Source organism: Cetorhinus maximus, chromosome 36, assembly GCF_964194155.1.
Source record: "Cetorhinus maximus chromosome 36, sCetMax3.hap1.1, whole genome shotgun sequence".
In the NCBI taxonomy this organism is placed as follows: Eukaryota; Metazoa; Chordata; class Chondrichthyes; order Lamniformes; family Cetorhinidae; genus Cetorhinus; species Cetorhinus maximus.
Window position 1 is genome coordinate 5,568,694 of NC_135914.1, and position 13,147 is coordinate 5,581,840.

At 46.5% G+C, this 13,147-nt stretch overlaps 1 protein-coding gene and 1 long non-coding RNA gene across 3 annotated transcripts in view; one reads left to right on the forward strand and one right to left on the reverse strand.

The window, feature by feature from the left end:
• Positions 1-13,147, reverse strand: part of LOC144672246 (pleckstrin homology domain-containing family O member 1-like) — a 33,456-nt gene that overhangs the window by 12,620 nt on the left and 7,689 nt on the right. The window contains exons 3-6 of one of the 2 annotated variants that reach the window (XM_078534084.1): positions 7,637-7,777; positions 6,565-6,669; positions 5,563-5,664; positions 2,964-3,698 (exon numbers count right to left, since the gene is read on the reverse strand). In XM_078534084.1, coding sequence (XP_078390210.1) covers positions 2,973-3,698; positions 5,563-5,664; positions 6,565-6,669; positions 7,637-7,777 — 1,074 coding nt within the window. In that variant the 3' untranslated portion in view covers positions 2,964-2,972. Of the gene's footprint in view, positions 1-1,274; positions 3,699-5,562; positions 5,665-6,564; positions 6,670-7,636; positions 7,778-13,147 lie in introns of those variants that run through there. The other variant, XM_078534083.1, reaches the window with a different exon arrangement.
• The window catches only part of LOC144672249 (uncharacterized), a 125,501-nt gene that overhangs the window by 6,091 nt on the left and 106,263 nt on the right, over positions 1-13,147 (forward strand). Inside the window, exon 2 of the long non-coding RNA XR_013574086.1 lies at positions 6,639-6,696. This is a non-coding gene — a long non-coding RNA (uncharacterized LOC144672249). The remainder of the gene's footprint in view (positions 1-6,638; positions 6,697-13,147) is intronic.

Sequence of the window (13,147 nt, forward strand, 5' to 3'; positions counted from 1 at the left end):
CCACACTTGCTAGGGTCGGGTTCCATGGGAGTTGGTGCCTTCCACTCAGTTAAGCAGCTGTTCTTTGTGTGTGAGCCCAGACAGTGGATTGTAGCAGGATATTCAAACATGACAACATCACTGTCAAGACTGATCCTGTGCCCCTGCATTGACACTGAGTTTGAGCAGAAAAAAATCAAATCAGCTACTGTCCTACTCCTGACCACTGTTCAGAGATCCCTGTTGGGAAGCAAGTCACTGGATACAAGCTGAGATCAACATAGGGCTTCACTCTGATGCCTAATGACAAAATAGCCAGGTAATCCTCACTATCTAGATAATCAGAACAAAAAGAAAAGTTGTATTTATATAGTGCCTTTCAAAACCTCAAGACAACCCCAAAGTACTTTACAACTAATGAAGTACCAATTAAGTTTAGTCACTTAGTTGCAATGGTGGAAATGTGGCAAACAATTTCCACAGAGCAAGCTCTCATCAACATCAGTGTGAGAATATGTTTTAGTGGAGTTGGCTCAAGGATAAATATTGTCCCAAGACACCATGGAGAACTGCCCTACTCTTCAAAATAGTGCTGTGGAATCTTTTATGTCCACCCAACAGAGCAGACAAAGCCTCAGTTTAATGTCTCATCCAAAAGATAGAGCTTTCTTCAGTGCATGGCCACTCAGTACTGCATTGAAATGTTGATCCAGATTACATGCTCACATCTGTGAAGTGGGACTTGATCCCACAATCTGGGACTCAGAGGCAAGAGTGCTACCAATGGAGCCATGGCTAATCCCTTGAAATGAAAAGAAACATCACTTGCATGAGGTGTTGAAGAGAGCTGCTAGTGCTCATGGAGCCTGAACTTCAGCAAGGAAAAGAAACCTAAACCGTCTGTAGAATAAATGATGCTGCACTAGTGGAGGGAGGGAAAGACCTAGTGTCAAAGTCAGGTGAAGCAGCATTAGAGGGCAGAGAACAACTGGCCCCAATTTAGTCCAATACTTACTTTTAAATAATGTCTAAGTTCCTATTTATAATGACACCAGCCTATGTAAACTTGTCACACTATAGTTACACCTTCCTGCCAGTGGTGGTGCTGCACCAACCCTTCTCCACACCCACACTGGTGGGAGGATGTAACTACAGCATGATTGTTTTACAAAGACAGTTTTCATTCAAATTTATAATGAAAAGTTGAGAGAAAGTGTATCCAGACAAAAGATTTTTGATGAATAATAGGCGGTCCAGACATTGCGCACAAAACAGAGACTGCATGCAGGCTTAGTTTTACTCATTTTAATTTAATTGTATTAAAATCACAGCTTCAAAAAAATTCAAAGGAAATAAAGATGGTTCAGGATCTGACAGTGCTGGGGAAAGAGGAGACCCAGAGATTAATTATGGAAAAATAAATGTTATTAGGCCATCATTTCTTCCTCCCCTGATTTACATTTTGTTTTCTCAAATTGTTCAAGCTACAAATTATCAGGCCACCCTTGGAACTGACAGGAAGGTTGTGATGTGACTGAGGTTGCATTCTGTTCCTTTAGGCTGATACAAGGCTGTGCTTGAACAAACATTTGGACAGTAACTGATCTGATGGGACTCAATAGCACCTTAAGAACATTGAGCAGGTTAGAAGCATCAGATAAAATATTCGGACTACACAAACTCCCTATACTGAGGAACTGATACATCAGCACTTGATTAGATGAGTATATGCCCCTTCAAGAAGGATCAGGAGTCATACCTTACATTGCCACATTGTTCGGTTGATTTCTTACTCTCCCCTTTACAAAGTTCAGAATATCACAAGTTCTTTGCAACACTTCCTTTCCCCCTGGAATTTGTACAAGTAGATATTGAAACTAGGTTGACACTCAACAGTCAGGCCCAGCCATTCTCCAATGCGGTTTCTGTCCTGAGGAGACGTAGCACCCATATTAGATCCTCACAAGGACAATCCCCACACCGAATGCAGGGGCAGGATAGCAGTGAAGGGAGGGTAGGTGAGACAGGCTGGGTGAGGCGCAAGTGGGGAAGGAGGGACAAAGAGAAGGTAGGGCAAGGTATGTGGTGAACCCCAGGTGGGTGGATGGTTGGGTGGAGGATAGGGAACAAAGGCATGAGTGTGAAGGAGTAGATTGGGTGGGTACATGGCTGGAGTTCTGAGGTTTAAACTGCTGTTTAAAGTTGATTGAAAATCTTAAAGGCTAACTCTCCATGTCAAGGACAGATGTCCATCTTAAGAATTTTAACACATTTCCAGACAGCTCCTTTATAAGCTGAATACACGGGAACCTTGGAACTGGTAGACTATCCTGAAATAAAAACCAAATACTGGAAATAGCAGCAGTCCTGGCAGCATCTGTGGAGAGAGAAATAGGGTTAACGTTTCAGGCCCTAACTTTTCATCAGAGTTCTGAGGGCCTGAAGCACTAACACTATTTCTCTCTCCACACTGCTGTCAGATCTACTGAATATTTCCAGCATTTTCTATTTTTATTTCAGATTTTCAGCATCCATAGTATTTTGCTTTTGTATTAGACTACCCTGATGCTGAGTGGGGGATAATACTGACATAAACAAGGCTGAAAAGAGGCTTTATACTTGGGGAGTTTTCAGGGCAGCAGCTGCTGATGGGCTTCCTCCCTCCACCCAAATTAAACAGCTGAATTTGTAGCATTGTGCAGCTTACTCCAGTTTGTAACACAGGCACTGCATTGAAATGTGAGGTCCTGTCACTCGGCACAGACAACTGCAGCCTCAAAACAGGCTCAGTGGAATGAGGTGGACTCGTAGGCTCTTCCCTTCCAGACAGGATGGCACAAGCTTGGACCATCAGACTTGTCTGTTCCTGCCAGGGCTGGATCCAAAGTTAAGGTCGTGGTGAAGCCAAGCGACCCTTGCCGAAAGACTCACAATCTTCTGTAGGAACAAGAGAAGGAGGATGACCAAGACACAAGGTTATATACCTGCAAAGTTCACATCAGACTCCTCCTGGATGGAGGTTGGCTGCCTGCTGTCAGTGCTGGCTCAATGTGCGTTCGAGCTGACTGCTTGCAGAGGTCCCTCAGTTCCTTGATCTCCTCCAGAACCTGCTTGGCCTGGCTCCAGTTGGTCAGAGCCTCAGTGAGTAGCCGCTCCGTCTCATAAAGGGCGCTCTGGCCTTCTGATTTCCCCGAGGAGTCTCTGTTCTGCCTTTTCCGGCTCCCATGGTTGCCAGCCTCCAGCAACAGCTGCTGAGTTCTCTCCAGTTTCAGTGCAATGAGTTCCCTGACCTGCCCCAATTGCTCCTGCTCCATACTGCTCGATTGGGTCTCAAACCCTTTCCGTAATGCAGACCTGTGCACAGATCCTGCTCGGGACAGGATTTCCTCTGACGCGCACTTGTTTAGCTCTGCAAAGGGTAGTTTCTTTGGGATCTTTGGCGAGGAGGCCCCCTCCCGATCCAGAGAGGTGGCTGATTCCCTCTGCCGACCGTCTCCTTTCTTCTGTAGGTTGCTATTCCGGGAGAAGCGCTCCTTCTCCGTTACCATGTCTCCCTTCTCCACGGTTTTGGTGGAGGTTTCATAGTTCGATTTGGGGTGGCTGGTACCAAGCTGATTGGTGCAGAAACTCTCCGCACAAGTTCCATGATGGTCCAGGGCTGTATCTTCTTCCTGGATCAGGTCGAGGGTCAGCATGCCATCGGAAGTGGAGGTAGAAGCCTGTGGACACCAGATAAACACTTCACAATCTTGCTCAGGTCATACATGATGTTCTTTTTATAATATTCCCTCCACCCCTCAAGCTGTCAAAGCACTGGTTCTTGCTGGGGAATGGGTTCCCTAGCATCCTTGACCCAGGTGCCTAGATAGTGAATATTTGCAGACTATTTAGCTCCAGAGGGCATTGCAACCAAGTCTGATCCTATCATCCCCAACACCACACACACAAATTACAACATGGAAACAGGCCAATCAGCCCAACCAATCTTTAAATCAATCTCTAAATCAATGTTTATGCTCCACAAGTGCAGCATCCTAATCCCACCTGTTCCTATTTTCCTTTCAACAACTTTTCTACTCTTCTTAAATGTGGATATGTTCCACCAGGATAGTGATTGGGTGCAGGAACCACAGCTGATCATCCCCCTACCTTGTCAGGGGCCCCAAGGCTAATTGTAATGTCCCAGATATTGGCCACCTGGATGAAAGTTGGTCTTCAGTGCCTATACCAGCTAAACCCAGGGCAGCAACATCAACATCCAATGCGCACTTGTTTAGCTCCAAAACATCAACATCTTGGGGGTTACCATTGACCAGAAACTGAACTGGACCAGCCATATAAATACTGTGACTACAAGAGCAGGTCAGAGGCTAGGAATCCTGTGATGGGTAACTCAGCTCTGACTCCCCAAAGCCTGTCCACCATCTACAAGGCACAGGCCAGGAGTGTGATGGAATACTCCCCACTTACCTGGATGAGTGCAGCTCCCACACTCAAGAAGCTCCACACCATCCAGGACAAAGCAGCCCGCTTGATTGGTACCCCATCCACAAACATTCACTCCAATCTACAAGATGCACTGCATGAACGCACCAAGGCTCCTTCGACAGCACCTTCCAAACTCACGACCTCTACCATCTAGAAGGACAAGGGCAGCAGACACATGGGAACACCACCACCTGGAAGTTCCCCTCCAAGTCACTCACCATCCTGACCTGGAAATATATCCTTCACTGTCGCTGGGTCAAAATCCTGGAACTCCCTCCCTAACAGCACAGTTGGTGTACCTACACCACATGGACTGCAGCGGTTCGAGAAGGCAGCTCAGCACCACCTTCACAAGGGTAACTAGGGATGGGCAATAAATACTGGCCCGCATCCAATGAATGAATAAAAAATAGCTCCCAAATTCCTCTGTTGCCCCATGCCCATCCCAGCCAATTCCAGTCTGTCCCACAGTTTGTGAAGGCTGAAACCCAGGAGCTGATTCAGCTTCTCAAGCAGGCCACAGTTGACTTGCTGTCTCGGTGAGACAGAGCTGCCTCTTGTGCCAAGATTGATGAATGTGTGGAACCAACTTCATCTGCATCTGAGATTAAATTCACATTATGTTAAGCAGTGTTACAGACTGGACTCCAGCTGTGACAGGCATTGGACTTTTAATTTCTTTTTGGAGCATGCAGGCAATTTGTTTAGGTGCCCGGCCCCTTTAACTTTGTTTGCAGTCACGCACGCACAGTAACTTAAAGGGGCCAATTTGTGCATGGCCCGTGTGGGGTCTTCTGGGTTGTTGCACAGCCATGGAGCTTAGAGGGAACATTAGTTACTGCTACTGGAATTCTAGGATTGAGGCCTGGTTCTAATTTCCTCAGCTGGCAGTCATACCTCCCTAGGCAACCATCCTAGGGCTCCTTCCATCAAAGTTAGATTCCTCTCCACTCCAGGATTTCTAGGGGAGAAGTCTCCAACATTGTCCTAACTACAGCCCAACATTGCCCTGCCAACATTTCTGCGACTGCACCCTGACAACCCTGGGCCCAGGACTATACTGAGTGAAGTTGAGGAACAGGGAAACCCACTCACCACTGCCATCAGGTGGCCGCGAGTGGGTGGCCGGCGGGAGTGCTGGATTTTCACTCGGTCTCGAGTCGGGTGGGCAAGAAAGCTTTCCTCATCAACGGTCACCTGTAATTAAACAAATGACAGGAGTGGAATCCACGTCTGTGACCAGTACACTTAACCACACAGAACCCCTACATGCACGCAGGAATCAATCACACCCAACCCCCAAATTCTCCAGAACACACATACACACTTGCACAGAGGGAACAAACATCCCCTTGCCCTAGAGACACATACACAAACACAGGGATTGAATTTCCGCCACACACAAGGACCAAACTCACCCCTCATGCCCCCACACAACACACACACACACAGATGGACCAAATCCCATCTACATGTTGCATGAAACACTCCCAGGACAGATACAGCACAGGGTTAGATACAGAGTAAAGCTCCCTCTACACTGTCCCCGTCAAACACTCCCAGGGCAGGTACAGCACGGGGTTAGATACAGAGTAAAGCTCCCTCTACACTGTCCCCATCAAACACTCCCAGGGCAGATACAGCACGGGGTTAGATACAGAGTAAAGCTCCCTCTACACTGTCCCCATCAAACACTCCCAGGACAGGTACAGCAAGGGGTTAGATACAGAGTAAAGCTCCCTCTACACTGTCCCCATCAAACAGTCCCAGGACAGGTACAGCACGGGGTTAGATACAGAGTAAAGCTCCCTCTACACTGTCCCCATCAAACACTCCCAGGACAGGTACAGCACGGAGTTAGATACAGAGTAAATCTCCCTCTACACTGTCTCCATCAAACACTCCCAGGACAGGTACAGCACAGGGTTAGAAACAGAGTAAAGCTCCCTCTACACTGTCCCCATCAAACACTCCCAGGACAGGTACAGCACAGGTGTAGGTACAGAATAAAGCTCCCTCTACACTGTCCGTACTGTACCATTTTAACTTAGTGCTGAATTTCTGGTGCCCTATTTGTACGAATGTGTGAGCTGTTACCTCATCAAGGACGCGGTTCTTTGCTCGGCTGAGCGCGCTGCTCAGAACATTAATCCAAGATTCCTTCTCCTCAGGACTCACTGCTAGGAAGACCAGATTTGGTACCTGGAGGGAGATGCATATGGACAATGAGTGAGTAATGTGGTGGTGGCAATAATACCATAGCAATGAAATTGACACCAAACGCAGAGTCCTAATAGGAGTCACTGCTGGCCTCAGGGGCATATGATGTTCTACAGATATTTATTTATGTTGCATTTTAGCTGAAGTATAAACGTAGTATTATGGAGGAAAGAACAACGATGCATATATACTACATCTTTCATAATCTCAGGAGATCCCAAAGAATTCTGCAGCCAATGTGAAGTATGTTTAAAATATTTGTTTTTTATTATTCATTCACGGGATGTGGGCTTCGCTGACTGGGCCAGCATTTATTGCCACAGTCTTGATGTATTGTAATTTGTGTGCAACAATCTCCCACAAACAGTCATGTGATAATGACCAGTTAATATGTTTTAGTAATGTTGGCTAAGGGGTAAATATTGGGCGAAGATCCCAAGAGAACTCCCCCGTTCCTCAAAGTAGTGCCATGGGATCTTTTACATCTATTTGAAAGGGTAGATGGGACCTTGATTTGGTGCCTCACCTGAAAGATGGCACCTTCAATAGTGAAGTGCTGCTCGGTATTACGCTGTGTTGGTATGGATTTTGTGCTGGAGCCTGCAGAATAGCGTTTGAACCCTCAACCTCCTAACTCTGAGGTGAGAGTATTAGCCACTGAGCGACAGCAGAAGGAAATAAGCCTTAGTACAATTACATTTGGAGATGGAGAGGCCAGCTGGATCAAAATCTTGCCAAGCATGGGATTCAGGACTTCCTAGCAGAGATAACAAGGGCCAGCGCAGGTTAAGGTGAGTCACATGTCAGCACTAGAAGCCCCATTTCCCCTCACTGCAACCTCAAGGGAAAATTATGCTTCTGCCAATCAGTGCCAGAGAGGCTCATGGGAAGGGAACATGCACAGGATCGCTAACGTCAGATAGCGGTGTGTACACAAGGAGAAGCTCACCGTGTTACCGGGCTGTTTGTTGCGGACCAGTGTGAACTTGCTGTGGTTTTTCTTGCTCCGGCTTTTCGATTTGCGCAATTCTTCGCATTTCTCATAGTCTGTCAGGTCGAACTTATCTGGAACCTTCTTCTCATCTTTCACCTGTGAATTGGAACAATCAGGATGAGCTGAAGAGCCGGCTGAGAATGAAAGCAAAGTCTTTGAATATTTTTAAGGCCGAGGTGGATAGATTCTTGGTAAGCAAGGGGGTGATAGGTTATTGGGGTAGGCAGGATGCAGATTTCAGGTTACTATCAGATCAGCCATGATCTTATTAAATGGCGGAGCAGGCTGGAGGGGTTGAATGGCCTACTCCTGCTCCTTGTTTGTATGTAAAGCAGGGATATACCTGGTCTCACCCATTCCTCGAACTTCAGCAGTTTATCAACATCACTCCGAAACCAAGGAAGCAAAGGTGGTTGGAAGTGACTGTGGAGCTGCTGCATGGTGCCTCTCCTCAACGTTTTTCCAGACATCGACTACAATCCTTGCCAATCAATGTGAGGTTAAACTGTGGAGCCAGCATGAGGTGGTAGGGATGCAAAGACAGGGTGTAGTATAATGACTCCGGCCCTCAAACCTTCCACATAAATCACAACTGCACAGGTAGGTGCAAGGCTGAACAACTCTTCCATTGGAATGGAATGAAGTGAAACCAATCAGACTAACACCAAGAATGTTAAACAGTTAGCTACATCTTTCCTGCTCCACACTTGCATTGAACATCCACCCTCAGGGCATTCTCTTTCTTTATCTGACCTCCCTCACTGGGAACCAGCTGCATCGCTCCCAAATGATCATTCCTCATGTGAACATGGGCAGGATATTTGACTGGAGGGGCAGCAAAGGCAATCCTGTGTGCTCAGCACAAAGCCACACACGCTATCTTAAAGAATCGCTGGGTCATAATCAGGAATGGAAACTCTGATCGGTGTGAGGTTGGTTGCAGCCATCCTGTAGTCAGAATGAATCCAGGTGCTTTGAGAGGGGAGCTAAGTTTATCACAGATTGTAGACAGCCACCTCACTTCTTATAGATACATTAGAAACGGCTGGTGAAACTCTCTCCCCTGCCATTATGTAGCCCCAGTTGTCTCTTAGTTGAGACCAGCTAACTCAGCACAGCCCAGTAGTGAAAGACAAACATACGAAATAGGAACAGAAGTAGGCCATTCGGTCCCTCAAGCCTGCTCTGCCATTCAATAAAGATCATGGCTGATCTATTGTGTTTTAAATTCCACATTCCCTCTACCTCTGATAAGTTTTGATTCCCTTGCCTAACAAGAATCTACCTACCTCCACCTTAAAAATATTCAGTGACCCCGTCTCCACCGCCTCCTGAGGCAGAGTTCCAGAGTTGCATAACCCTCTGAGAGAAAAAATTTCTCCTCATCTCTGTCCTAAAAGAATGGCCCTTCATTTTAAAACAGTGCCCCCTAGTTCTGGACTCACCCACAAGAGGAAACATCCTTTCCACGTCCACCTTGTCAAGGCCGTTCAGGATCTTATATACTTCAATCAAATCACCCCTCACTCTTCTGACCTCCAGTGGAAACAAGCCCAGTCTGTCCAACCTTTCCTCACCAGTAACTGTATGGCTGAAGATTACAGCTGTCCTCTCCTACCAAAACTTCAGTGATGGGAGTCAATAGGGTCAAAGGCTCCCCCCATCCCAGTCAAGTCTGAACCTTGCTGTAAAGACAATGAATCTGGAGTCTGTCTCAGTAGATGGAAACCATCATATTGCTGGATTTTTCAGAATGCCACAAAATCTATGGGAATTGCACCCTTCAGAAACTGAAGCCTGTTCATGGAATTAGTAACTAGGACAAAGAGAAGAAGTGAGGAGACATCCTGGGGTTCCCCGTCTGGTTAAAGAGGGATCCAGTTCTCTTATAAAAAAAACAGGAATTGAAAACTGAGAGATAAAATTGATGTGTTCTCTCACATTCCCCCATCCTCATCAATAGAAAAGTGTATCTATTTGTCAGCTTCCCATGTTAAGCAAGCAGCAGTGACGAAAGCTCACAAAATGAATGTTACCCAGGATGGAGATAAAATGTGTTTTGAGAGATCAAGCAACAAGTCTTTGGGCAGCATCATCAACATCCTTGGAACCACTCCTAGCACTGACTGTCTGACCACAGTAAAATGGCAAAGTCGGGGTTTCTGTTCCTGATCACTCTCCACAGAGTATCATTGTGAGTGCATGAGGACAGGACTGGAGTCATTCTGTGCTGACATTGATTAGTTAAAGAGCCCCCTTCTATCTACAGCTCCCTCCTATACCAACAGCTCTTCCCTCTGCCCACAGACAGCTCTCCCCTTCTCTACTAACAGCTCCAGCTCTCTCTGCTGACAGGTCCTCCCCACTCTCTCTACCGCTAGCTCTCTTTCTCTGCCAATAGATTCCCCCTCTACGACCGTTTTCCTCCCTGTCCCTCTTTCTACCACTAGGTCCTCCCTCTATCAACAGACAGCTTTCCCTTTCTCTACCGACAGCTCCCCTGCCTCTCTACCAACTGCTCCCCCTTTCCACTGACTGCTCCTGCTCTCTCTACAAACAACTCCCCCACCACCCCCATCTACTGACACCTCCCCCTACACCAACAGCCTCCCTCTCTCTACCAACCTCTCTTACTGACAGCTACCCCTCTCTAGTGACAGTTCCCATTCTCTGCTGAGTGCCCCCTCTCTACCAACAGCTCACCCCCTCTACCGACAGCTCCCCCTCTCTAGCAATAGCCCCCTCCGTACCGACAGCTCCTGCTCCCACCCACAGTTCCCCCACTACCATTAGCTCCCCCCTCAATCGATAGCTCTACCAACAGCTCCCTGCCCCTACCAACAGCTCCCCTATCTATTGATAGCTCCCCCCACTCTACCAACAGCTCCCCCCACTCTACCAACAGCGCCCCCTTTACTGATAGTTCCCGTTCTCTAGTGACAGCTTCCCACACCCCCACCCACTGACAGCTGCCCCCCCCTCCTCTACTGAGAGCTCGCTCCTCTCTATTGATACCTCTCCCTCTACCAACAACTCTTAAATAAATGAACACTAAAATTAGTGAAAATTCACCATGCACCATGATTGCCAGCAGGACCAGTGTAAACAGACGCCCCTGCCCAGCACCCCGACATGACCATTGCCTACAGATTTCAGGGGTTAGTTGCTTCATCCTGAAGCAAGTGCGGCACCCTTAATCTCCTCAGCCTTTCGAAAGGATAGTCAGCATGAGAGTTCATCCCTCCTGTCAGTTAACAGTGCAGCTGTTTACAACTAAAATACACTTTGTGCATTAGGAAAGTGACCACTATTCATGGCAGTGAAGGTGAGGGTAAAGGACTAATGTGGAGTGAGGGTGAGTGGTACAATGAAGAGCAGGCACAGGGTGAAGGAATACTGTCGAGCTGAACCATGTGGCTCTGTTTCTCTCCAAAATGTTATAATTAGCTGGCTAATCGCGATTTGTAAATGTGTGGGTTAGAGAGTGTCACCAAACAAACACTTTTTAAACACAGCTTATCAATCCTGGAATGAAATCTTATTGAGGAGCAACTGTCACAAACTGCCTTTTAAAAATAAATAATGAGTCAGTTTTAGCATTTTTAGCTCATTTCCATCTCCAGATTTTTTAACTGTTATCTATTTTTATTTGAGTTGATGATATTTGTGTCTCCCTATGCATACTCTGTGTTCGTGCATGTGTTACTGTACGTACTGTGTAGACATGCGTGTGTTTTGGTGATTATTCTGTGTGTTAAACATTGGTGCTATGGAATACGTGAGTCACAGCCCAATACCTGTCTATGTGCACAGCATGTTGTGGCTTTTCTGTACAGACAGGCGGTGATGGAATGAAACCTCAGATGTACTGTCCTTCCTCTGTCCTCACTCAGCAAAACAGGAAGTGATAAAATGCAAGGTTAGAACTCAACTGTTTTTTGCGTACTTGACTCCTTCTCCTTTCCTGCACCTTGGCTCCCAGATGCGAATGGGCTCTGTACAGAAATGCCCAGAGACTCTCCTAATATCACACTAAATGCACCACTCGCTGTGATATTGATCCATTAAGTCCATAGGGTGCCAGGTTCCAACTCCTAGTCTGTGCTGAGCTAACTCTTACCACACAGGGCAGCAGTTAGGGACTACAATTGTTCTCAGAATCCCTGGGCTAAGGAGGTGAAAAAAATCAGACAAGATCATTGCTGGAAAAAGTGTTTGTTGAGAAAGAACAGGATCAGGTTTGCTGCAGTGCTTTCACAGATGAATAATCTGCCGACGTTCCCAAGTGAAAAATGGCCACTTGAATGAGGTATTGGAGAGGGGCTAGAACCTGTTCCCTAGCAAAGAGTTCTTTAGCCAATCACTTGAAATTATTGTCCTCTGGTTCTCAACCCTTCTGCCAATGGAAACAGTTCCTCCCTACCTGCCCTGTCTAGTCCCTCATGATTTGGAACACCTCCATCAAATGTCCACTCAACTTTTATCCCACTACTAGACTTATCCCAAGAACTGAACATTTATAACCAGCACAGTTGCTGAAATAATCAGCATTAATGAAAGGATTTCAGAGGTTGCTGGTGCTGCCATGGGCATGGCCTTCGTAGGAGAGGGTTTTGGATGTTTGCGATCAAGAGTGGCCTCACTGTCATGACATAAGAATATGTATGGGGTGCTAATTGAACCTCAGAGTAATGGCACAAAATCAAACCAAATGGGATCCAAAGCTTTTGCAGAGTCATTATCAATTTATGCGTCTGATTTTTAAGCTATCTTTCACTCCCAATTGCTCCTAATTGTAGCTTTTCATCTTTTTATCTGGAATAATGTATCAGTGTGTCAAGGAAATGTTTGCTATCTTTCCTTCAAAGCTTTGAATACTCCAGGCTATCTCAAACCTGTGGAACTAGTGATCTCCCCCAGTCACTGCTTCCCCTTACCATCTACAGGCCATTAAAATCCAAGCCTGGCATCACCTAACCAGTAATTGCACAAATGTTGGCATCAACTAATCACTACTTTAAGATTAGCCTGCTCTTCTTTCCTTATTCATTTCACTTCTGATCCTTCAGCTGAGTTTCTCAATAGGGAAAAGCTGTTCTTCAGTTTCTGAGCACCTCACCCTCGTTCCACCGACCCCAAATCCCTGCTTATCCCAGTAGGAAAAATCAGCAAGGATTGAACTCTGAGAAATTCAAAAACATTCCAACAAATGGGAGATGGAGCCAGTGATGGGGGATGTAGGAAAGAGGAGTCATTGATGAAGGATGTAGGACAGAGATGGAGGCAGTAACAACGAATGTAAGAGAGAGATGGATCCATTAACAGAGGATGTAGAGAGAGATGGAACCAATGATGGAGAATGTAAGAGAAAGGTAGATCTAGTGACAGAGGCTGTATTGGAGAGATGGACCCAGTGGTGGAGGGTGTAAGGGAGAGATGGACGCAGTGATGGAGGATGTAGGACAA